The sequence below is a fragment of the Ostrinia furnacalis genome, unplaced genomic scaffold (genome assembly GCF_004193835.3).
Source record: "Ostrinia furnacalis isolate ACB-3 unplaced genomic scaffold, ASM419383v2 OfSCF2415, whole genome shotgun sequence".
In the NCBI taxonomy this organism is placed as follows: domain Eukaryota; kingdom Metazoa; phylum Arthropoda; class Insecta; order Lepidoptera; family Crambidae; genus Ostrinia; species Ostrinia furnacalis.
The window spans coordinates 47014-72548 of NW_021132654.1; the positions used below are offsets into that span (position 1 = coordinate 47014).

Below are 25535 nucleotides of genomic sequence, written 5' to 3' on the forward strand. Positions count from 1 at the left end.
GTAGCCTCAAAATAAATATTTTTTTTGACGTGCGTTGATGTAGGGTTGCATCAAATCTAAATTTACTATCAAGTATCGTCTAGTTCTTTTTAAATTCAGCTTTGAAGTTTTCCGAAAAGTTAAAAATGGACTGAACATTTAAGTTTACATGGCTATATTTTTTTTTTTAAAAGAGATAGCGATCTTCGGATTTTATCAAAACTTCTCTAGTCTATCCCCATTTAAACGGTATACTAATCTTGTTTAAATAATAACAACAACTTCACAAATTCCTTAAATTAGTGAATTGACTCTACTCGGACTGATTTGCGAAATTTGTGTGTAAAGCCTCTTTTTGTGTGAATAGCACGTTAAACACCTAACAGGTAAAAATTATTTATCTTATGCAATGTAAAAACCCTTTCTCTATCGTTTTTCAAAGTCGATTTCTAGAAATTAAAGACGAAAATAATTATTTTGATCGTTTATTAATTATTACAAATTTTGTTCAAAATGTCCGCCTCGGCAACGTATACACTCACGACATCTTCTAATTTTGACTGTTGTCGTATGCAGCCACATTTCTCTTTTTATTACTACAAAGGCGTTTTCTATTCGTTGTTGTAGTTCTTCTATTGTTTGAATCCGTTACGTATATCAGTTCTTTAGCTTGTCCCCAGACGTAAAAATCTAACGGAGTTAGGTCTGGGGAACGTGCAGGCCACTGTATAGGGCCATCTTTTCCAATCCACGAGTAGAAAACGCCTTTGTAGTAATAAAAAGAAAAATGTGGCTGCATACGACAACAGTCGAAATTAGAAGATGTCGTGAGTGTATACGTTGCCGAGGCGGTCATTTTGAACAAAATTTGTAATAATTAATAAACGATCAAAATAATTATTTTCGTCTTTAATTTCTAGAAATCCACATTGAAAAACGATAGAGAAAGGGTTTTTACATTGCATAAGATAAATAATTTTTACCTGTTAGGTGTTTAACGTGCTATTCACACAAAAAGAGGCTTTACACACAAATTTCGAAAATCAGTCCGAGTAGAGTCAATTCACTAATTTAAGGAATTTGTGAAGTTGTTGTTATTATTTAAACAAGATTAGTATACCGTTTAAATGGGGATAGACTAGAGAAGTTTTGATAAAATCCGAAGATCGCTATCTCTTTTAAAAAAAAAATTATAGCCATGTAAACTTAAATGTTCAGTCCATTTTTAACATTTCGGAAAACTTCAAAGCTGAATTTAAAAAGAACTAGACGATACTTGATAGTAAATTTAGATTTGATGCAACCCTACATCAACGCACGTCAAAACAAAATATTTATTTTGAGGCTACGCCTAGTAGTTTTTTTTAAATCGACATTAAATGATGCGATTTGGGTATTTTGGTGAAATTACTAAAAATAATAATTTAAAAGTAGCCGCCTGGCATAGAACGCGTTATGGGGGCTGAAAATATAGGTAATGACCCATTCTATCCGCCAAATCATTTTGGCACACGATGCGCCAAACACCCTGTATAACTGAATTAATTATTTAATAAGGTTACCTTGTGAACTAGGTGCAGCACGGATTGAATTCCTCCTCATGATCCGAGCTCTAGTCTGCGGCTGCTGCCTAGAGCCGCAGCCACCACCACCGCTGCCGCCCTGCTTCCCTCCACCAGTACCACCGCCTCCGCCGCCACCGCCACCGTTGCCTCCATTTTTGCTGGCATCAGCTTTGCTCAAATCCAATCTATCCGGTATGATGGAGAACGCAGCACGGCATATGGTGCCATCCTCAAGCAAACACGCGATATGGGCCGGTCCGGCTGCCACAGCACGCACTCCTCTCAATGAGCTCAGTGCCGAAGACCCGGCTCCAGTGCCATATCTGTTCCATCTCTCAGCTACTTCTTTGAGTCTATAAAAAAAAATTTTTATTGACTAACTGCAATAGGCATGATGAAATTTTTATTTTTGTGTTTTAAAGATTAACCTCTCAATAATAGAAACAATGGTGAAAGAATTTCTTCTGTAGCATAAAAACTTCCCGAGATATCAATCTTTGAAAATCACACTGTAAGGCTGGGTTGCACCACCTAACTTAGACCGTAACTATGACGATAACCGGTGCTTTTTGTATGGAGTTTGACAGATTTCTGACGTTTTTTACAGTTAAAGTAAGATGGTGCAACCAAGCCTTAAACTTTTACAAAAATGTCACAGATTATACTTTGTATGCTTCGCCTAAGGAATTTGTTCAGCAGCTATACTATACTAAGTAAACTAAATATTGTTTTTCGAAATGGTCCCCAAGGCATTTTTTTTTCTCTAAGGTATATACTAGAGATGNCAGGTCGGCACCACTTTCGCTGAATATCTAACGAATACCCAATTTAACGTAACATAAAGTATATTTCTTTCTGTGCAAGTTTACAACCCGCTAGTGGTGGGCACAGGTTCACTCTCACTCGTGTCCGGCACGGGCACCACTGTGACGTCGGTGTCCGGGATGGGCGCTTCCGTGTCCGGGCCACCGGACGCGTCGGCGCCGATCTCACTATGTCTAGCGAATACCCAATTTAACGTAACATAAAGTCTATTTCTTTCTGTCTCAAGTTTACAACCCGCTAGTGGTGGGCACAGGTTCACTTTCACTCGTGTCCGGCACGGGCACCGTTGTGACGTCGGCGTCCGGGTTGGGCGCCCCAGTGTCCGGGCCACCGGACGCGTCGGTGCCGCTATCACTGACTGTACATAAATCTATTTCTGCTTAAAGTTTACAACCCGCTAGTGGTGGGCACAGGTTCACTCTCACTCGTGTCCAACACAAGCACCACTGTGACGTCGGTGTCCGGATGGACACCCGGTGTCCGGGCCACGTGTTTGCACCGCTTTCACTGGCTGTACATAGTCTATTTCTGCCTAAAGTTTACAACCCGCTAGTGGTGGGCACAGGTTCACTCTCACTCGTGTCCAGCACGGGCACCACTGTGACGTCGGTGTCCGGGATGGGCGCTCCCGTGTCCGGGTCACGGGTCAGTGTCGCTTTCACTGCGTGTCTAAAGATTACCCAATTTAACGTAAAGTATATAACTGCCTAAAGTTTACAACCCACTAGTGGTGGGCACAGGTTCACTCTCACTCGTGTCCGGCACGGGCACCACTGTGACGTCGGTGTCCGGTTTGAGCGCCCCAGTGTCCGGGCCACCGGACGCGTCGGTGCCGCTATTACTGACTGTACATAAGTCTGTTTCTGCTTAAAGTTTACAACCCACTAGTGGTGGGCACAGGTTCACTCTCACTCGTGTCCGGCACGGGCACCACTGTGACGTCGGTGTCCGGTTTGAGCGCCCCAGTGTCCGGGCCACCGGACGCGTCGGTGCCGCTATTACTGACTGTACATAAGTCTGTTTCTGCTTAAAGTTTACAACCCACTAGTGGTGGGCACAGGTTCACTCTCACTCGTGTCCGGCACGGGCACCGCTGTGACGTCAGTGTCCGGGATGGGCGTCCCCGTGTCCGGGCCACCGGACGTGTCGGCGCCGATCTCACTGTGTCTAGCGAATACCCAATTTAATGTAAAGTTTACAACCCACTAGTGGTCAATACAGGTTCACTCTGGAGTCTGGACACCGCTGTAACGTCAGTGTCCGGGATGGGTGCCCCAGTGTCCGGGCCACCGGACGCGTCGGTGCCGCTTATCACTGGCTGTACATAGTATATTTCTGCCTAAAGTTTACAACCCGCTAGTGGTGGGCACAGGTTCACTCTCATTCGTGTCCGGCACAAGCACCACTGTGACGGCGGTGTCCGGCACAAGCACCACTGTGACGTCGGTGTCCGGGATGGGCGCCCCCGTGTCCGAGCCACCGGACGCGTCGGCGCCGCTTTCACATAGTCTATTTCTATCTGCCTAAAGTTTACAACCCACTAGTGGTCGGTACAGGTTCACTCTCACTCATGTCCGGCACGGGCGGTCCCCTGTCCGGGCCTCCGGACGCGTCGGCATCGATCTCACTTTGTCTAGCAAATACCCAATTTAACGTAACATAAAGTCTATTTCTTTCTGCCTAAAGTTTACAACCCACTAGTGGTAGGCACAGGTTCACTCTCACTCGTGTCCGGCACAGGCACCACTGTGACGTCAGTGTCCGGGATGGGCGCCCCAGTGTCCGGGACACCGGACGCGTCGGTGCCGCTATTACTGACTGTACATAAATCTATTTCTGCTTAAAGTTTACAACCCGCTAGTGGTCGGTAATGGTTCACTCTCACTCGTGTCCGACACGGGCACCACTGTGACGTCAGTGTCCGGGATGGGCGCTTCCGTGTCCGGGCCATCGGACGCGTCGTTGCCGCTATCACTGACTGTACATAAGTCTATTTCTGCTTAAAGTTTACAACCCGCTAGTGGTGGGCACAGGTTCACTCTCACTCGTGTCCGGCACGGGCACCACTGTGACGTCGGTGTCCGGGATGGGCGCCCCCGTGTCCGGGCCACCGGACGCGTCGGCGCCGGTGGTGGCCGAGGGCGTGGGCGTTCGCTACGGCTCCTTAGTCTCGGGCGGCGGCGCGGGAGCCTCCTTGTCGTTGTCCTGGAATTAGAAACAGTCTTAAATGGTTGTGTTAAGTGCGATTTTGCAACAAAATGAATTGCTTGTGCAGCTTTCGCCCACAATTTCGTCTATGTAGATTTTAGTAAAAAGTAAAGAAAGNAAAAAAAGATTCATCAAAATCCATCCACTTGTCTTTAAGGGCAAGCCAAAGCGTAGTGCACTTCGACTCATTTAGAATCTTGGTTGAAAGGAACGTACGAACGCGCACGTAGAGATGTGACAGTGACAGAAACTTTCCACGTACGCGCGAGCTCTTAGAGATGAGGAACCCAACAAAATTCTATCAACACACCTCTACTAGGGTGTTTAAAAGCGCTTTTCAAAGCCTAATCGCTAAAACGGTCGCCGAGCAGATAGAATTTCGTCCAATGACCCCAACCTACCCATCCTTATCGCTCGCGCGTAATTATATTGCTGTCGCGACTGTGCGAATTACGTGCGAGCGATAAGGATGGGTAGCTTGGGGTCATTGGACGAAATTGTTTTCTCGGCAACCAGACTTTAAAAGACGTTACCTTCTCGTCGTCATAGAACTCGTTCTTGGCGTCGACGATCTTGTCGGCCTCCTCCTGCGTCATCTTCACGTCGGGGTCGGGCTCGTCCTTTATCCGGTACTCTTCGGGGAAGAAGTCGCCTGCAATGACGTAGCGGCAAATTATGAACAAGTATAATAATATGCACAGCGTGCTATGGAGAGGGCTATACTCGGTGTTTCTTTACGAGATCGAATCAGCGCCTCGACTGCGCTAATTATTTTCAACTGCAACGCAACTGGACGAAGAACGAACTTCAACTGTTTTGATAAATCCGTATCGCGGTGTTGTTTTGGCAGCTAGTTCAAACGAAGCTGTAACGTAAACGGACTGCAACTGCGCCTTTGAGTAAAAACTGACAGAAAGCTACTTTAACTCACACGCCAGTCAAACGCTTCACGAATATTTGCTGTGTTTTAGTTTAAAACTAAGGTGTTCGGAATTTCAATGAAAGGTACATAAATCCGTTGTTTCGTCTTTATTTATGCGTGAACTTACCGCGATACCGAATTGCACATCAGCTGGAATGAAAATGGAGCGTGACTAGAGATAAAACACGAACGAATTGGAGACATTACAAATTAACGCAATCGGGGCGATATTCGTAAACGAACTAAAGTCGCTGACGTAGCCCGATAGATTAGCAAGCTGAAGTGGCAATGGGCAGGGCACATGTACGCAAAACTGACAGCCGCTAGGGCAGAAAAGTTCTCGAGTGGCGACCACGGGCCGGAAGACGTAGTGGGCAGGCAGGCCCCCCCACTAGGTGGATCGACGATCTGGTAAAGGCTGGAAATCCTTGGGGAGGGCTTTGTCCAGCAGTGGACGTCATTTGGCTGTAACGACGAACAACGCTTCGAGACCAACACTTGCCAAGTGCTGAGAAGAAGTGCCGCAACAAAGAACAGTCACCAGTTTAAAATAGAAAAAGTAGCGTTGACAGATTACCTCATAAAGGTTGCAGGCGCTGGATGCAGGCCGCTGCCAACCGGCCAATCTGGAAATCATTGGCCTATGTTCACCAGTGGAAGTCCTGTAGCTGAAATAATGATGATGAGGGGTAAAAAAGAAGGCACCTGGCACATGAGTCATCTGAACAGCTGGCGAATGCTGGCACATCTTTAGGTTATCGTACACGTGCTTCGTTATCGCCTCCAAGTACTGCTTGCTGTTGGCGTTGTTTGTGCTGCGGACAATACCAAATCCGTGCAAATTAGCGAGAGCACTGCATTTACAAGCTGGTATCTCAGTAATGACTTACCTTTAAACGTTCATATTCAACAAGAATATGAGGTAAGTACCCCTAATCACATCGCGATGATTTGTTTTAATTACCCTCACAATGTCAAATTTGAATATTATCCACCTAATATCTCATTATTGATCACCGTGGGGCGTGAGAAGCGCGACAGCAGCGTTTTTATAATGTGAAGGCATGCATCCGCTGTCATATAGTATGAATGAAATTATCGGTAGCGCGTCTGTCGCGCTGCTAAAGTAACTAGCCTAAATGTGAAAGCGCTCTAATAATATGCAAATACTTGTTCGTACCAAAAATTTAAATAGTCGAAAAAGAAATGATCAAAAATGGGTAAAAGCATCGAGCTACAAAGATTTTACATCCATATTTACTTTTCGCGGAAAGGGGCATAGTGTGAGTACTATATCAAACGCATTCGATTTCGACTGCGTAAATGTATAACGAACAGCGCCCGTTGCGGAAGCTTTCAAGAACTAAAATCTTATTATTATTTTTTTAACGCAATGCCATCACCGCATGGAAACAACCCTGTACAACTGTACAAGGGTGCTGAAAAAGGCCCATAGACTAAATAAATAAATTTTAAGCCAATTTTAAGATTAATAATGAAGGTACCTGGCACATGGGTCATCTGAACAGCTGGCGAATGCTGGCACATCTTCAGGTTATCGTACACGTGCTTCGTTATCGCCTCCAAGTACTGCTTGCTGTTGGCGTTGTTTGTGCTGCGGACAATACAAATCAACAGCTGGAGCAGATTGGTCACATAAATAGGGTTAGAGCAAAACATATTCTTTTGTATAATATAAGATTTTAAACTTTCGCGTTCCATTTCAACTAAAACAGAAAGACACGGGTCTCTACGATAGCTAGGAACGTTGAAGATTATACGAAATACAACAAGTTGATATATTATTACAAAAGTAATCTATAGTGTTCACATGCAAACAGAAAACAGCAAGTGAAAAATGTTGGAAACTACTGAAATAAGAGATGAAACGGATAGTTGTTTGGCCGGATACCGGATACCGGATATCCGGCCAACTGCTAGGCCGGATAGCCGGATATCCGGCGGCCGGATAGTTGGCCAATTGTCTCGTTGCATGTCGTGACAAGTTTAGCTCCGCACAGGTGCTTCGAACGCGATCAGTGGGTCTATTAGTAGACTAGACTAGTCACACTTTTCGAATCAGTCCGAATAGAATGTCAGATTTTGCCACTTGTCTAGAGGCAGATCAATTCGGGCGATTTCGGTTGCCATCGTGAATGTGGTGTAATCTGACTGAACTGCATCATAACATCAAACCATCAGTGAAAAAAAGATCGCCTATTTTATTTGGCAATATTTCAACTTAGGGGCCGTTCAAGTATTACGTAAGCAGATTTCTTACCATTTTTTACCCCCCCGCCCCCCTTGTCATCAAANAGTGAATAGTCCAGAAAAAGAATATTTTGTTAAAGGCCTTAATATGACTTTTTGTGACTTTTTGGACTTTAAATAAAAGCCGTCATTATTATAAGCCATTTTATTAATGTTTAGCTTAAAGATTAATGTATTTCATTTTATTAATTAGGAAATTGTTGTAGTTTTTTAATATCCGGTATCCGGCCGGATAGTGAGTTACTATCCGGTATCCGGCCGGATAGTAAATTTAGGCCGGATATCCGGCCTACCGGATAGTTACCGGATATCCGTTTCATCTCTAGTATATACCATAGAAATACCATAAAAAGCCCACACAATTTATAAATGTCAATTGTGTGGGTTTTTTATGGTATTTTTGTTTTTATTTTTGAAACTGTAATGGACTTACTCACCCAACTTAATAAACTAAAAGTTTACAAATTATCCTATTTTATCTGTACTTTGTTATAATAATCAATACTTAAAATTTCAGGATCTGTCATCATGCCTACCATTTAAAATTAAAGCATGAAGACCGTGGCGCCCTGCGCGCTTCAGCGGGACAGTCCATCCCAAAAAAAAAAAAAAAAAAAGCATGAAGAGAAGGCAATTAAGTTCTAGCAGTTCTAAGGTCATATAATTATTCTCAACCAATGTACCTAATTAATGTGTATGAAAAATGGAGATCAGAGATTCTAATAATCCCAAACCCAAACCTAAATTCCAAAATGCTCCATGTACAAAAGTCATGTAGTTATGACCTCACACCATGGTACTTTATTTATAGCATAGCATAATGAATTTGAAATTAATAACTATTGTGTTTTTCAAAATGCTTTATTTTGTGGGCTTTTAATGGTATTTTTGTGATTTATTAATTTGATTTTAAAATGGACTTGCACACATTATTTTGTTATGTTGACTAATTCTTTCAATTCCAGTCATTAGGGAACATGTTTATTGCATAAATATTACTCTACATAGATTGACTTAAATATGAATTTGCTTTTTTTTCCTATACAGTGACAAAAATATTTACTGGTTATGTTATTTATGGATATAGAAATAATGTAGCCTTGGCAAATTTTATTATGCATAACCTATCCTATGTCAATTCAGGCGGATGATTCTAAATTACCACAATGTGTTAAAATCAGTCTTTCTGAGGCAAACAAACTTGGTCTCAATGTTACCTGCGTGAAATTCAGTTTTCTATACTATTTTATTTAATCCTTAATATGCAACTCCATTGACAGGAGTAATTATCTTAGTATGTAGTTAATACAATAGTATTTAATTTTACAAAATTTTATGATGATGCATTTATTTCCAAATCAAATCTTAGAAACTTTGATTGTCCACCATGAAAAAATTGAAAATTCACTATTTTCTGTTAAGGTATGTACAAACTTTAAATGCAAAATTATGTTCAATAGCTTTTGTAAACTATAATTAAGAAATGACATAATCAGCAAATGAGTGTCTACTAAGAAGCTTTATGGTTGATTTCGTAATCAGTAACATTTATGCTGCAATAATTATAAAAACACAATGTTAAACAAAAAATAAAAAGCCAACCTAACAATCGGACCTGCAAATGAAAAATCATAATTATAACTCAAAAAGTTAAGCCTATAAAAATAAAGCCATACAAGAATATTTAATCATAGCGGCCCGCCCCTGCTTCGCACAGGTAGTTTATAGGTATTCAACAAATTATTAATAATGATGTATAATAAAAAATAAAAAATGATCATCAAAAACAATTTATTTGGAGTCTAATACTGAAAAAATCTTTTAAATTGGTGAAGTAGTTTCTGAGCCTATTCAATACAAATACAATAATTTTATAGGTATCAGTGTGTCATCGTAACATGAAAACTGATGTGTAATGTACAAACATGAAATCTTAAAAATTTTGTCGTTTTGATAGTTTATGTTTGTCAAATAAATGTAAACCCTTATTGGACTGCAATGTGTTATTAATTTAATATGTACTACCCCGCAAACTTAAAACTAAGGAGCGTACAACCTACACAACATTATTCAAAGTATCTTTGTTTTTACCCGACTGCGTCAGAAGGTTGGTTTGTTATGTTTTTTACTGTAAATTTTACATAAGGACTTAGTTGTAACCTAGATTCATATGGCAATAATTTTGTAAATATAAAAGATAAGATAAGAACTGCACTGAATAGTTTATGGAAGAAAATAAATTAAGATTCCTAAAATGTACTATTTTGCAATTATGATTTAATGATAATGAAGGTAGTACATATCAAGTTGGAGTAACAATAATTTATCTAACAAAAGAATCAAAATTATACTTATATTCAGAGTAATGGATATAAAATAAAAACAACCAAAAAAAAATTTTTTTTTCTCAGATTGTACCAATAATCTCAAGAGATTGAAAATAACGTCAAATTCATCAGAATTTTAATCACGTATGGATCTCATGTGGAAACATCTCACGCCTAAACAAGTATCGATAATGCTCTAATCTACCAGCATGATACAGCAGCTAGGTACTTTGCAAATAATATGTCAAGAAAATATTCCCATGAAAAACGTGGCTTTATCCGATGAGGTAATTAAATCCCAGGCAGAGGTACGCCAATAATCGCACTTATCTTTGTCATTTCTAATGTCGGATTTCATAACAACGAAATGGAGTCAAGCAAAGCGATAAAATACATTACCTATCTATCAATTGATCTTCTGTTCCAGGCAATGGATGAACCACAAAATGCATTGAAGACATTTCCGAGGTTTTCTCCCGAGCTTGCAATAGATTTCAAATGGTACACTTTAACATTTGTAAAATTTCACCACATCTGCAAGATTACAGAACACCAACTAAAAACGTTTTGAGACCACCATATTTCTCGTGGTTTCCTTCGTAATCGTTTCTCGTTCTCAAATACATGTGAGTCGGTACATGACGAAAAAAGAAGGAAAATATCAACATGGCTTCTATGTCTGTAATGTTGGTAGCATTGAAAATCATACAGAAAAAATCATAGACAAACAGTAAAATCGTTTTCTTTAAAAAAGTTATTAACTATTTAGTTGTTAACTATTTTTAACATAGTAAGATTCTCTTATGAAGAGCTTCCGTTATGAAATCGATTCATTTATTTATTGATGAAAAAAATGTTACGATGTTTGAAAAACCGAGTCGATTTACAGTTAATTAAGTTTACTTTATTATTTAATTGATGTGTCCAATCTAGTTCTGGAGGAGAATGCCGAATAACATTAAGTTCGCCTTATGTACTGTGATCTAAGTGCGTTAAGTTATAATTAAATAAATAAATCATGAGCATACCATGCTTGTTGTGCATTAAAAATTTTTGAACCTACAAAATAAAACGGGTGTGTCCCAGCCAAAAAAGGGGGGAAAACGGGGGAAAATAAATTGTACTTTATACATTTGTATTATCTTTGGAGGAGCGTTGATTATTAATCTGTGGGTAAAACGGCTACAGTTAGACAGAGACAGAAAATTTATGTTTAAAAATGGCGGCCAAGTCAAAGAAGCGGCTGTCTAAAATTGAAAATAAGTTACTGAAATTGGATAAATTAGAGTTAAAAGATGTTTTTTGTTCAATTTGTCACTCTATCCTTATAGAACCTGTAACATTACCCTGTTTTCATGCATTTTGTCACAATTGTTTCAACGGTAGCATAGAAAATAATGCTTTGTGTTGTCCCCTGTGTCGTCTACGAATTGGATCTTGGCTTAGAACAGCAACAAAACAAAAGAATTTAGTGAACGTTGAGCTCTGGAATTATATCAAGTCTAAATTTTCATATGAAATTGCTACAAAGACTAAAGGAGAAGACGTAGTCATCCCAGAAGGTAAGAGAAATGAACGATTTAACGATAGCATTTGTATCATTTATTACTAAAAGAGTGCATAGATTCCTTTTTCTTTGCGATTTTTCTAAGAAACTAGATCTTCTTGTCTTCGAATTGGATTTTTTATTGCCGTTTCGTGCCACTCACCAGATGTCTATGTCAGCTGATTGTCATTCATTCACAAACATACAGGGTGGATATCAATGTGGATATGTCGCAGTCAGATTGTATAATCCGTCGTTTTACATTACAGCTAGGCATTTCGCATTACAGCTCTGTTTTGTAATACGGCGGCTTAACGTTTAGCCGGATTGAATACGGCTGAATGAAAATCCGCCGGAATGTATTCGGCGCCAAACGTTCTTCAATACGGCTAGCCGTAATGTAAAACAGCGTGTCATTCATAGAGAAAAGTAANCGGCTGGTGAAGATAATTTTATCTTAAAGAAAAATAACCCAGAAAAAATGACTAAGACTTTATTGTTTTGAGTTACCTGTCCCCTGTGATCATTTTTAATATCTAAAAAAGACTAAAGCCAATTATCTAATTAATTCTTAAAATGTTTAGAAAAGTTTATTTGTTATGAGTTACTTTTTTTTAGATGGCTATCCCTTGTGATTTATAAATAAGTAAAAAAAAATACTGAAGCCAAATATATTATTGGGTATACAGTAACGAAGATAATAATTCTTAAAATCTGTCTTATTAAAATTTATTTTCATTATACATTGTTTTATTTTGTAAGTATGGTCACCCTACAATCTAAGTAGTAGTACGATGCGGCTATACGTGGGCCGCCGTATTGAAGAACGTATCGCAATGACAATCCGCCTAAACGTTGAACCGCCGTATTACAAAACAGAGCTGTAATGTAAAATGCCTAGTGGTAATGTAAAACGGCGGATTATACAATCCGACTGCGACAGATACATGAAAATTGTTAATGAGTTTCGAATGAAAATTTACTGAAGAAAAACTGCATGGGGGTTTATGCATAGTCCTTTTCTATTGATTGGCATTATTTATTGAAATCCCCTTCCCTTTGAACTACTTATGTATTATGTAAATAGGTATTAAGTAGGTATGTACACTAGGAACTCACACTAAATAAAATTAGTATTGACTACAAAAAAAAACAAGTGAATCTGAACTAATATGGTTGCCAAAACCAATAATAAATTTTAAATTAAGCCCGTGCTTTGTATCTAATATAATAAGTACTATTTTTACAGAGAAACCAATAACAAGACTAAGTGCCCCTGGGGAAATAAGACAGGAATATGAACTTGAGCTAAAAAGACTACAGGCAGAGCGCTTACAACTAGAGCAGAAACAATACCAGGAGACTGAACTCCTTATCAAGTAAGATTTTTTATTACACAAACAAATTGATGAACTTCCTCAAAAATGTGACTTATTCAACTGAAGTTATATCTTACATTTGCAGTCAACAAGATTGATAAACCACAATAACTTAAAAACTACCATATTATAACTCTTTAGTTTACTATTTAAATATTTTAAACATTGTAATGATTAATACAATTTGTTTATTAATTCTATAGAAAGATTCAAGAAGAAGAAGAGGAAGCACACAGAAAATATTTAGAAGCTTTGAAACAAGATGAGATTTTAGCACAACAAATGCAAAGTGAAAATCCTAAAAGTTCAGCACCGCAGAGTACAAACAAAAGACAAAATTTAAGATGCAGCACAATAAAACCACAACTCAGAGTCGCCAAAATCGACGAATTTCTATCTAAAAAACAAATTACAGCATGTAAGAAGTAAGTGTCAATTATTTACTTAACAAATTGAATTAACATTATGTGTAATTTTGTTTTTATTGTTATTTATTCATTTTTAACCATTTCCATTTCAGTAGTCCTTTATTAACTGATGACAATACTTCTAGTACGGACAGATCTACTCCAATTGCATCTACAGCAAAGGCAACTAATCATACTTCACCTGAATTGGTGCCAAGTTACGGGAAGCTGCTTAAAAATTTAATTGACAAAAAAATAAAAGCTGGTCCTGGCCTGTGGAATAAAGAAAATGGTGTCAAAGAAATGGTAATTTATAAACTATGTATTTAAACATTTCTAAATGTACCTTAAGCAGTTCTACTACACACTCAAATAATTTGTGTTGTCTTTTCAGAAAGATACTGTAACTGGGCATAAATGTACCGACACAACAGACAGTAAAATATCAAAAAATAAAAATGGTATACAATCGCTACTTGTGTCACTACCGTTGCCTTGTGCCGGTATTCTACAACATAAAACAAATATTGGAGAAAACAAAAACTTGGAAACGGACAGTGTGGACTCAATGCGGCAGGAGCTGTGCTATTTTAAACCAATAGAAGGAACAACTCCAACCAGGTACTGATTAACTTCAAGTGGTTTTGTGTTCTATAAAATCCTAATATTATTATACTGATGTTCTACCTCTGGGCTTTAGCTTGACAGTACTTTTTGGGACATCCTGTATAAGTACTCAATATTTTTTTCTAGCTTCAACTCAAGCAAAGGTTTGCCAGTTCGTGTGCCAGGTCTAAGATTGGACAGAGAAACAGATGAAATGCAGTATGAGGTGCCTCCGAGTCGCGCCCAGTACTTGGAAGGTCTTTGCCGACTCCGTAACTTGTCCTTAGCAAAGAATTTGCCATCAGCTTTTGTAATAGCACTTAATTTGTTGCAAGTGAAAAAGGTGCGTAAATTATTACTTAAAGTAAAATCTACAATTTTAAATCTTCTAATCAAATCATATTAAATTATCTTTTGGCTATTGTTTTTACAGGAAGTACCTGCAAAATGTACAAACACGAGGTCTAAAATGAAGAGAACTCCTAACTCACGCGTTGTGCCAACATTGCCACAGAAGAAAAGTACCTCAAGTAGAAATAAACAAAACACAATAGATGGTATTAACAAATTAAATACAGAGACAAATCTTCGGCGGACCAGATCCATGGGAAGCATAACAAAAGAAGACAATGAAACCACACCAAAAAAAGCTAAACTCAACTATCGAAAAGCTTGTTCCGATAGAAAGCCATATTTAAGGAGCGACTCCAAAAAATCAACCAAAAAAGAACCTAACAGTCCACCGCTCATTCCAGAGGCATTAAATAACAATAAGGTTACTTTAGCTGTAAAGAATTTATCTAGTCCATTGAAAAATTGTGATGTTAAGAAGATAGTGCAGGAGCAGTTAAGGATCGAGAAGATAATTGAGCAAGAGAAGAACGATTATGAGTTCGCGTGCAAGGTGCAGGCGGAGTGGAACGGCCGCCGCGCGCCGCGCCGCGCCGCCGTCAAGCGCCAGGTCTCAATCAACTATGCTCTGAGGCCCGCCAAAAAGTTAAAAGTATAAAATACCCATACAAATTCCACCTCATTGACTGTAGAAAATTTCAGTATTTTCTTCTTAACTCGTAATTAAACTTATGATTCTATTTGATTAATCGAACAGCTGTGATTAAGTTGTGTCATGTATAGCTACTCAAAGCGCAGGACATTACAATTACACCATACTTAGTAAATACAATATGATATTTTGATACTAATGTTTCATTGATATAAATTGGAGAATTATTTTACATAGATTTTTCGTGTTGTATTAAAATAGCAATGTAATTTAAATATGCTTCGACGAATAGGTCACACTCGCGTTGATTAAAGAAAATTATTACTATGCAATCAAACTTGGAATATAATAATATTGGTACATATACTTAGTCTTATAATTAATTGGCTTCAAAAGCCTTGTCATGATTTACTTATACAAGTCTATAGATAATTAAAAAATGATAGTTATCGCGTGGAGACGAGGGCTTGTACTTGTAGTAGATGGCTATTTATCAAATTCTGTACCTTTGTTTGCATGGTTTGTGTAAAATATTTACATACAAGTTTCTGGTATTGCTCTACTATCCATTTGAACCCACTAATGTATTTAGAGAAGATTGGTTGATAGGAATTCACCAATCAATAAATATTTCATGATTAATGGTTTTCTTAGCAATCAATAATGCCATCATACACACGCATTTTGCGTGATCCTGTAATTTTGCCTCGAGGATGCAGGCGATCCAGTGTAGTCTATTAAATTGTATTAAAAAAATAGTTCCTTGCATTATACCAAATAACGATTATGAAAAAGGGAAAGCTCTTACCCAATACTTATGATTTTATTTCATTTAAAAATGTTGATTCAAATATTGTTTGACCTATTGATTGAACCAGTAGCGGCGTAAGGGGGGGGCGGTGGGGGCGGTCCGCCCCGGGTGCCAAGCATCAGGGGGTGACAAAAGTCGCGCAGATTAGTACTCACTGGCGCATCTGCATGACAAAGATTATGATACTTGGGTGCGATTGGTATCATTATAGCTGATTCGTATCTTTTTTCTTCAAGTCGGTAACCCAAAACTCCTGGGGGGTACCAGACCTGACCATTCTGGGGTGCCATAGCCCCGAGATATATATGTGGGGGGGGGGGGGTGACCGCCCCGGGTGCCAAGCCATGCTACGCCGCCACTGGATTGAACCATCACCGCACCAGCGTTCGGGAAGTCGCGTCGTGAGTTTCTTCAGCACCTCTGCATAACTGCGGGATTACTACTCCCTAATGTGTTCCCTATTTTCGTGCATCTATCGCTGTCCCTCATGCAGCAATCTCAGTTTCTGAGGGATAGCTTGATCTGAACCTACGAAGTAGCCCGGAGTTGTCCCAGCAGACTAAGAGATAGGTAATACGCTCCGGGCTCTAATTTTTGTTTGTTGGCTCCAATGTTCTATATGCACTGCCTCCTATCGGATATCCTTTGTCATAAAAGAATAGCGTATTCTCGATCTTACCCTACAGGCCTCCACAAAGTAGTATTACACTAATTTAAAGAAGGAAATGGTACAATACACAGCCTCCATACAGCATATTTCTACTTCACAGACGCATGTACTCTTTCTTTGTTACTAGTATACCTATTGAAAATCGTTGAAAATCCTGCCGATTGAAGCTTTCATGTTCTTACTTAAATGTACCAACATAAGCACTACTGTGCAAGTGTGTGAATCAATGGCATTTACTCTAAATAATATGTGATCTGTTTCGTAATAAACGTTATCACTAATGTGTATTTACTATACTTATGTTAATTATTACTACATTACCGACTTTCTCCTTACAATAGTTTATTTATGTTCCTAGTCCTACCACAGAATAATAATAAGTACTGCGGTCCTACGCACAGCTTCAGTATGGGCAGTTCAGTAAGGCTGCGGTCGAGGTTACGATTTTGATTCCTAGCGCCTGTTTAAACGCACAAGTGCTGCATTCCATCGCCGCGCTATAGTGCCGAATGATATCTGCTGTACCTACCAGCTACCCCGTTGACGGGGATTGTCAACGGGGAATAGTGGAATAAGCCCAGCTACTGTACGTGGCTCGTCGTGAGTCGTGACGTGAAGGTAGTAGGCGCTAGAGGTAGTTACGTGCTCTATTTGACAAAAAGAAGGGCTTGAAACGTTTTAATTTTGGCAGCCTCTAACGGCGAGAAGTGTTTATAAGATACCACAGCCATAAAAATTAAATGTTAGAATTTTTACAATTAAAAATAGTTTATTTATACTCAAATTAATTAAATTTTTAGTCGTAGGCAATTAACTTTTGCTAGCATCTTTCTTGAGGACGAGTAAGAATTAATGATGATTTTACATTTGTATAAACCTGAAAATTGTATAATGATACCCATACATAATTTTTATTACGCCTTACTTCGTATGAATCAATAGCGGTCTTGTCGTTGTTTGCTAATAGCAGAACCATAAGCAGAACAACGTTGTATATGGCTCTGTCATTGGTAGTGTCCAATGGCCCAATGTTGGAGGAGATATCCTTTAGATACCACAACGATAAGGTTATATATTTTGCAATACTACGAGGCTGATGGTTTATGTAGGTAGTCTGTGAGACGCTGAAAAAGAGTTACCTCACTCACATCTTGACTAACTTAAGACTTAGGTATAGGGGAACCTGTTGAACCTTGGACAGAGTTGTACCTAAAACAATTGTATATATTTTTTAAATTATGCGGTTTTATGAAAAGTTGTCTAGGGTATTACATACGTTATTTGTCAACATTAACGTGAAGTTAGCTAAGATTCGCCGACGCCGTGCAAATACAAGAAAAAATGGTAATTTAATATTTTACACTGACGCAGTGAGTTTTTGGAGGTTTACTTCATGTCAATTTATGAAAAATGTTGCATGTTTGACAAAACGGTTATAGTTAGAACATAATCTTTATATATCTAGCTACTGGACGATATGAGTTTCAGATCCTAAGCTTAAATGGAAGTGAGTTTATTATGCTTATTAAGTGAAGTAGTCGCAATGTTGTACCTTGACCACCCAACTAGCGATGTACCTTGGTCACTGATTTTCATTACGTTTTAATGAGAATTTTATTGTAATAAAAAAACATATTATACTGTTATAGATACAATGCCCCGAAGACCTCAAAATAGCAATTTAAAGTCTGTTTTTGATATATATTTTTTTAATTTCTAATGTTTTTTAAATTTACGTTTAATGTATCTTCATATGACTTTTTTAAGATTATTTTTGTTGATAAAGCGGTTTTAATAGATATTTTGCTAGAATTTATGTTAAATGATAAGAAATAAAAAAAACTAGATTGCAAGTTAAAGCCACTCCAGCGCGTATTTTGTCCTACACGACATAACATATCAACATTCAACAAAATTTTCTAAAAAAAAGGTTGAATATTGTCATATTTTTGTTGATTGTGTAAGGCTAAACATGGACTGGAGAGCCGGCTTAAACTTAAGTGATTTGTTGCCAAAAAATTGTGAAAAATAATTAGTACAAAAAATATGGATGAGGATCTTTTTTAAAAAATACTTTTACTCAGATATTGTTGCTAATAACTGTAATAATTGGTATTTCAAATAATAATTTAACAGAAAATTAACAAATTGAAGCGAATATAAGCATTTATTTAATTTTAAATAGGTACAACGTACACGGTCCAAGGTACACCTGGTTTGTTGTACCTAGGACAGTTTTCCCTTTTTTTTTCTAGCAGCTAGTATGCCCAAATTTTTAAAATTATACACAATTTTATGAATGAATTATGTAGCTAATTAAATGATCTTTAAATATAACTGCACTAGACAAGTTTAACTATCACCATTATTTTTCAAAAAATCAAAATTCGAAAAACTGGCCTAAGTACAACAGGTTCCCCTACTTTTAGTCAGTGTTTCGTCCTGGCGGAACTCCCGAGTTTGATAAATTAGAATCTGTAATAAAATATGCTTGTGATAATTAGATTGTAGTAACACCAATCTGTACCTACTTCCATGAATTTGTATAATACATAAGTGCTAACTATACCTACTATAATGATGAGAGAGTGTATTAGTGTGAGCTTTAATGTAATTCAATTTTAGTAATTAATCGTCATAATATTAAATTCATTTCAGTGATGATTTGAAATCCAGAACGCAATTTTATAATGTTATTCAAAACATACGAAGAAAAAAAGAACTTCCCTCCAATAGATAGGTAGTAGGCCTACCTACCTATGTATAGGAACATGCGATTCTTCAGAGGTTGATATTAAGTTGCCTCACCTCATCATAGATCTCACGTGATTTCTTGTTATTTAAATTTATAGATTGTAATGAATATCTTAATGTACTGCTATAATAATTTTACAGTCTGCTTAGGGTTGCGCTAAGTGTTGGATAAAGACATTGTCGCACTTGAGAGGTGGCATTAAATGGAAAAAGAAACTCCAAAGACGAGCATAGCTCTTTTGTCTATAAAGTATACGTAATACGTACTCGTACTGTATATAATAAGTATCGAAAGCAAACTTTTAAGTTAAGTAATTAAATTAAACAACATTGAAAGGAAAGGAAGCAAGAGACATGAGTGCAACCTTAATGTAGGTGTTGTAATAATATTTTTGTGTAATAAAATGGTAGCTATTCGTCAATTATTATTGAAAGACTTGTTTTTTAACTCAATGGCAGTAATTACATGTAAGTAACTAGCTGGCATTAATGATTAATTTGTCCGATAAATTCAAAATAAATATTCAGAAATATATTTTGTTAGTGTTCATTTATTCAAATATTAATCCTACTACTTTTTCACGCTTTACACAAACCGATTTAAATGTGTCCATAGTCAGGTTTTCGCTTTCTAAAGCAGATTTCTGAACATCACCATTCTGCTGCTCCATCATGTTGTTGTTTGTTACATCTTTCAGCTTTTCGTCGTCCTAGGCAACCTATCGCATAATTGACGCGACGATCTGTAAGTAGAGAAAGTAAAGTCCGATAATAATAATAATTGTAAACTCGAGATATGATTTTCAAAATGCACACTGTATCTATCCGTAGACGCGGAGCTAAGTAGCGGAGCGGAGCGAGTGTGCGAAGCAGAGTTGCAGATTGTATTTCCATAAGTGGCTGCGCTCTTTTCTCCCTTCTGCTTCCCGGTTTCGTGTAATTTAGTAGCGAAAATTGTATGCAATTTTATTGGTGAATTTTTTTCACCACTCCGCTATGCTATCTACCTCGCTACGTTTCTGTGGACAGGCAGCCTAATCTTTTACGCTTTAGGCCTCAGCCTCGAACTTAGCGGGCAGCGGCGCGGGAGCGGCAGGATCTTATGCGTAAAATCAAATAGATCGGTTCTCGAAAACAGCGGCGCGGCAGCGGCGCCGGAGCGGGCAACGAGCGGGCAGCGGCGCTTGAGCGGGCAGCGCACTCCTTCTTTTGCCCACAATAAATCGAGCGCTAGGAATAAATTTGAATCGAAATAAAATTGTCGCTGTTGTTCGCCGTTCAACACTTCGCCGCTAAAGCGCCGCGCGAGCTGCCCGCTTGTTTCGAGAACGGGTCTGCTAAACTCGAGGCTGAGGCCTTACAAGTCTGGGCCCCGATTGCGGTAAAAATTTTCAACTGCAATGCGATTGGACGACGAACATACTAGCTGGGGGCCGGGGTGGCACGGGCGGCACATATGAAAAAGGAGCGCGAGTCGCACGCAACTGGAGATGAAACGCGAATGAATTGGAGACATTACAAATTAGCGCAATCGGGGCCCTGAGCCCCGATTACGGTAATTTTTAACGTCTCCAATCCAGACGCGCTTCATCGATTCTGCGATACGATTGGTCAGCGTAATGATCAAAACAGCGTACGTCAGCTGTTAAGACCAATCGTATCGCAGAATCGATGAAGCGCGTCTGGATTGGAGACGTTAAAAATTACCGTAATCGGGGCTCTGGTCAACACTTGGTGTAAGTGGATATTATGCCTCCGTGCTCCTTGGTGGACAGTAGGCCTAACAAAGCTATTAGTGTCCGTACCTACAATATGTGTACACTTTAACAAACTCGCGTAGTTCCCTATGCGTTTATTTATTTATTGCGATAAGAGGTGATTTTACTTTTTTTTCATAGTTATCTACCACTAAGGCAATTCTAGCTTTCAGATAAAATAAAACCTCCATTTAAATCGGTCCATCCGCTTAGAAGTAGCGATGCTCTTTATTTGGCAGGATATTTAGCATCAGAATACTAAAAATTAACAATAAAAAAAATTCTTACCATTCCTTACAAAGTGTGTTTCTTGAGTTTTTTTCCACAATTTCCTAGAAGTCCTCTTGGATATTAACTGATTTTCCAGCAATTCTGCTTTAAATGCCTGGAATGAAATAGAGGTCCAATAAGTTTATTGTTATACAATACTTGAAAAAAAAAAACCAATGAAAGTTACATTAATGATAATAAGTGGAATTTTATGGATTATTTAGATGAAAATTAAATGTAAACAAACTAGTTGATAATTAATATTAATTTAATAACTTTATAAAATCATGGTTACCATACAAGTATCACTGTATCACTCTGCCACAATATTAGCATTCTTGACAAGCCACAAAATGATTTTGCTACTGCACAAAAAGAACACAAATCATTACATAATTCATTCTTAGGTCATAAGTTATTATTGCCACAACCCCACAGCTCACTCACCCTTAGATGCTGCTTTTCAGGACAATAATCCACTTGCACAGGTGTAGTACATTTCAGGGTCATCATTGTACAGGCACATCTAGCACTCACAGTAGTGCTCCTCAACCACCCAAAAGGCGCCCAATCTCCGTTCTCTTATAATATACTTTTAAAAATTCACATTCTCAAACAAACTTATCATTCATTCTATACCTCGCGATATTGTCCTAGATATAAAAGTTTTCCTTAACAAAATAAATTACAAATAATTTCATCTCACATTTTGCACACCCAAATAGAACAGTAACCACAAATTTTTACTACGACCAAATAAAAACATCCATCTCATATTACTTACTTAATTTTATTAAATAAATCTCATCATCCACATCATAAAATTACACTCAGCTCTAGTCACCTTACATCTAATACAATCTTTAAAGGGGTTTATGCATCCATGTACATATACATATACTCTCCGTGATACATCCCATATCACTTCACAATACAATTGAATAAACAAATTAATAAACTAATTTAAGTAGATATATTCACTTAAAACACACTAATGCAGGATACCATACAAACATCCCTGTTATGACTATCCACTGTCACAGCTCACCTCATGTCTGGGGTTTGTTATTCCACCCTCCGTTGGGCCCAGATCCTCCGCCATTGCCATTCCACCCGCCTGGCCCATTGGACCAATTTCCTTGATTCCAGTTGCCTTTACCATTTCCACCTCCACCCCCATTCCATCCCTGGTTTCCTCCTTGTTGATTCCAAGTTGGTGGTGGTCCATTTTGACCCCAGTTTTGGTTACCATTCCAGTTTTTACCAGATCCTCCTTGAGGGGGTCCACCTTGCCAGTTGTTCGGGCCTTGGTTGCCCCCAGGACCACCCAGAAACCCTCCCCAACCAGCTTGATTGAGAGCGGCCGCAACTAGACTAATGGGAAGATTAAAATTAGCTGGTGGTCCACCATTAGGATTGATTCCTAAATTCTGCATATTGAGTGAATCAATGTTGCTATTTCCTCCATTATTGTTGGAACCTCCAGAAGGTCCAGATCGGTTACCATCCCAGTTGTTGCTGTAAGATTCATCTTTCCAGTTGTGGCTGGTTTTGCTTTTGATCTTGGGTGCAGCACTAGACACAGACACTGATGCACCTTTTATGACATGATCTTCTCCACACAGACTTTGAGCAACTTCAGGGTCTAAAAAGGTTACAAAACCAAAAGCTCTGAAAGGTCTAGGAACAAAAACATCGGTTACTTCTCCAAACTTTGAAAAATATTCGCGTAAATCATCAGCAGTCATGTCTTCTGTGCACCTTCCCACAAACACTTTGCAAGGCATCTGAGGAACCACTCCTTCCTTGGAATTTGGTATACGGACATCCACCCATCGTCCATCAATGTTATGTCTCTGTGCCAAAGCTCTCATTTGAGATGCATAAGTCGCAAAGCGAATAAATCCAAATCCTTTGAAAGATCCATTTTTATCCCTCTTGAGTTGAACCATTACTACTTCTCCAAACTGTTCAAAATATTGTTTAATTGATTCTTCAGTAGATTTCCAAGGCAGCCCAAGGCAAATTAAATCTGAACATGTAAGTTTTTTCTCCAGTCTCTTAGTTTTAGCCGCTGAATTCTCAGGGGAGACATCTTCCATTTTACGTTTGTTTTCTTTAGGAAATACGCAAATGTACAAGTGTTTGCCCCATCCGACCTCACTTGGTGGATGCAGTTTACCATCGCTCAACCGAATGCCACGAACACATTTACTATCTGGATGGCGGTATTTAAGCCCAGATGCTCCGGGAAACTGAGCAACAAGTGTTGATAGGAGAAGAGTTCCGTCAACTTCACAGGGAATCTCAACGGCATTAGATTCATCTTCATCTTCGCTCACTTTGATGTAATAGAAAAGGTCTTCATTATAAGCATTTCCAGATTTGGACATAGCGTAGACTTTGTACACAATTGATTGGTAATAATAACACGTGGCCTAATTCTATGGCCGGACTTGGATTCCGAAATAAAACAAATAAAACAATCGCTAATTTTGTAAATCATTCATGTCAATTCACAAGCAAGCGAGCAAAATGGCTTCTTTCTTCAGTCAATGTCAAAGTTGTCAAATTACTTTTCTCTATGGTTGTCAAATCATATCAACTTTTTTAAAATTCCGCTCAGAGCCTTAGTCTGAGGCTCAGAGCTATGAAATTTAGTCCAAATTATTAAAGAAAAAATTCAGAGAGCCTCTTAGTTTAAAAGTTATTACGTTTTCTTTACAATAAGTAATTGGAAGAAAAAAAATTCGATAAAAAATTAAAAAAAAATCTCAAAAATTTTTTGACCTCTTTTTTGTCGATAAAAATAGGTCTAGTTTCATCTATTTTCATATGTACACTTTAACGTGACTCACACTGTATTGGGAACGTGCACGACATTAGCGCCATCTGCCAACGAAACTTTAAGGGGCATGCATATGTCAAAAAATAAATAACAACAGCTTTCTTATTTTTATTTATTAGGGTAAATAAAATATACTTTAAAAGACAATAAGTGGTACGTTGAATGGGATTTGATAAAAACTGTTTATGGAGAAATGGACGTCATTATAAAAACTGGTTTTGAGTGTGTAAAACACACAATAAGTTTCTAACCCCAAACTCAGCTAAAAGGGAAAAAATTGTGGTGCTAGCAGAGCATGTGAGGAATGTAGAAGAGCTGAGAACTAATGGCAATAGTTATTTATTGAGCCACCATCATTCGTCAAACATCGGTGACCTCGACACCCTATAAAACAAGTTTAAACGTAAGTAATCTCCTAACCTATAAATATGACTAAAGATTTAGAGAAAGTTATAAAATTAATATTCATTGCATTTATTACAGATCGATCATGCAAGGAGTACAGGAGTAAAATGCAGCTGCGTTTATAACCAGAGCGGCAAGTGCAAACATGTTGCTGCTTTAATATGTTACATTAACAACAAAGTACCTAATTTAAAAACGAGCATCGAACAACAATGGGGAGAACCCATTATTCGTCAATTTGTAGCTTGTAAATATTCCAAAGGAAGCTATTTTCAAGATATGTTTGGATCAGTATCTAAGACTGACTGTGTGAACCAAAATCTATATTACGTCAAATATCTCCAATTTATGCTAACTTCTTATGTTTGGATGTGTTGCAGTAATGATACTGATAAGAAAGTGTTAATTTAATATTATAATGATAATAATATAAGTGCAGAACTTTATAAAATAAAAAACAGTTATGTTTTTCAAAAGTTGAATTTTATTTACCTTTTACAACAGTATTACTCTTGGAAAAGATTGGAGGCTGTAAATTAACTAAAACACAACATACATGTACAATATCATCAATACAATTGAATAAATTAACACAATCACATTAAAATCAAAATAACATTGACAATGACAAGACAAGTTTGTTTGCTTCCCTTGCCCATAATGTTACACATTTGTGCCGCGACGAGCGCAGCGATCGTTTTCTTTACCCCTTCCACCCACTTCGCACGTTCCCAATAAATCAAAGGTAGGTAGGTAAACTTACAGACTGACCAAAGACTTACAGTTTATATTCCAGTGGTGGTAGGTAGGTAATTAATAGGTAATAATTAACTTTCATAACTTACTCAGAGTTTATATAACTTACCTATTATTACATACCTTATACAGGGTGTTAGGTAAATGGGTATAATATGAGCCGACACTAGCCCATGTTAACATGGTCATATAAATGGTATGGTGAAGTCAGAAATATCTTTTTTTT

General features: G+C 38.1%; 3 protein-coding genes and 1 long non-coding RNA gene across 19 annotated transcripts in view; 2 read left to right on the forward strand and 2 right to left on the reverse strand.

Moving 5' to 3' along the window:
• The window catches only part of hyd (E3 ubiquitin-protein ligase hyd), a 46597-nt gene extending 35830 nt beyond the window's left edge, over positions 1-10767 (reverse strand). For 11 of the 12 annotated variants that reach the window (XM_028308390.1, XM_028308382.1, XM_028308389.1 and 8 more), the window contains exons 1-2: positions 10497-10767; positions 1542-1897 (exon numbers count right to left, since the gene is read on the reverse strand). In XM_028308390.1, the coding sequence (XP_028164191.1) occupies positions 1542-1897; positions 10497-10558 (418 nt within the window). In that variant the 5' untranslated portion in view covers positions 10559-10767. The remainder of the gene's footprint in view (positions 1-1541; positions 1898-10496) is intronic. The other variant, XM_028308392.1, reaches the window with a different exon arrangement.
• Positions 10768-11304: 537 nt separating this feature from the next.
• LOC114355502 (E3 ubiquitin-protein ligase RNF169) lies at positions 11305-15218 on the forward strand. Of its 2 annotated transcripts, none has more exons than XM_028308368.1 (7): positions 11305-11659; positions 12893-13022; positions 13226-13447; positions 13543-13735; positions 13824-14050; positions 14183-14378; positions 14469-15218. In XM_028308368.1, exons 1-7 carry the CDS (start codon positions 11317-11319, stop codon positions 15042-15044), a joined length of 1887 nt encoding a protein of 628 aa, XP_028164169.1. In that variant the 5' UTR covers positions 11305-11316; the 3' UTR covers positions 15045-15218. The 2 variants fall into 2 exon arrangements, with proteins under 2 accessions (XP_028164169.1, XP_028164170.1); XM_028308369.1 differs by having other exon boundaries at positions 13576-13735.
• Positions 15219-19804: 4586 nt separating this feature from the next.
• Positions 19805-23929, reverse strand: LOC114355503 (uncharacterized). 4 transcript variants are annotated; one of them, XR_003656112.1, is made up of 4 exons: positions 21748-23792; positions 21596-21665; positions 21319-21415; positions 19805-20016 (listed from the first exon to the last, which is right to left on the reverse strand). XR_003656112.1 is itself a non-coding variant. In XM_028308370.1 (3 exons), exons 1-3 carry the CDS (start codon positions 22550-22552, stop codon positions 19925-19927), a joined length of 393 nt encoding a protein of 130 aa, XP_028164171.1. In that variant the 5' UTR covers positions 22553-23929; the 3' UTR covers positions 19805-19924. The 4 variants fall into 4 exon arrangements, 2 of the variants coding, with proteins under 2 accessions (XP_028164171.1, XP_028164172.1); XR_003656111.1 differs by having other exon boundaries at positions 21596-23792; XM_028308370.1 differs by lacking the exon at positions 21596-21665 and having other exon boundaries at positions 22349-23929.
• A 382-nt stretch (positions 23930-24311) lies between these two features.
• LOC114355518 (uncharacterized) lies at positions 24312-25121 on the forward strand. The gene is made up of 2 exons (XR_003656114.1): positions 24312-24551; positions 24632-25121. It is a non-coding gene; the product is annotated as an uncharacterized LOC114355518 (long non-coding RNA).
• The last annotated feature ends 414 nt before the right edge of the window (positions 25122-25535 follow it).

Coding starts and splice junctions, on each gene's coding strand:
- LOC114355502 (XM_028308368.1), top strand. CDS start 11,317: ATGGCGGCCAAGTCAAAGAAGCGGCTGTCTAAAATTGAAAATAAGTTA. Junction 13,023..13,225: donor GAGACTGAACTCCTTATCAA/GTAAGATTTTTT, acceptor TTAATTCTATAG/AAAGATTCAAGAAGAAGAAG. Junction 13,448..13,542: donor CAAATTACAGCATGTAAGAA/GTAAGTGTCAAT, acceptor TTTCCATTTCAG/TAGTCCTTTATTAACTGATG.
- LOC114355503 (XM_028308370.1), bottom strand. CDS start 22,552: ATGGTAACCAAAACTGGGGTCAAAATGGACCACCACCAACTTGGAATC. Junction 21,416..22,348: donor TAACAAACCCCAGACATGAG/GTGAGCTGTGAC, acceptor ATTTCATTCCAG/GCATTTAAAGCAGAATTGCT. Junction 20,017..21,318: donor AACACACTTTGTAAGGAATG/GTAAGAATTTTT, acceptor CTCTACTTACAG/ATCGTCGCGTCAATTATGCG.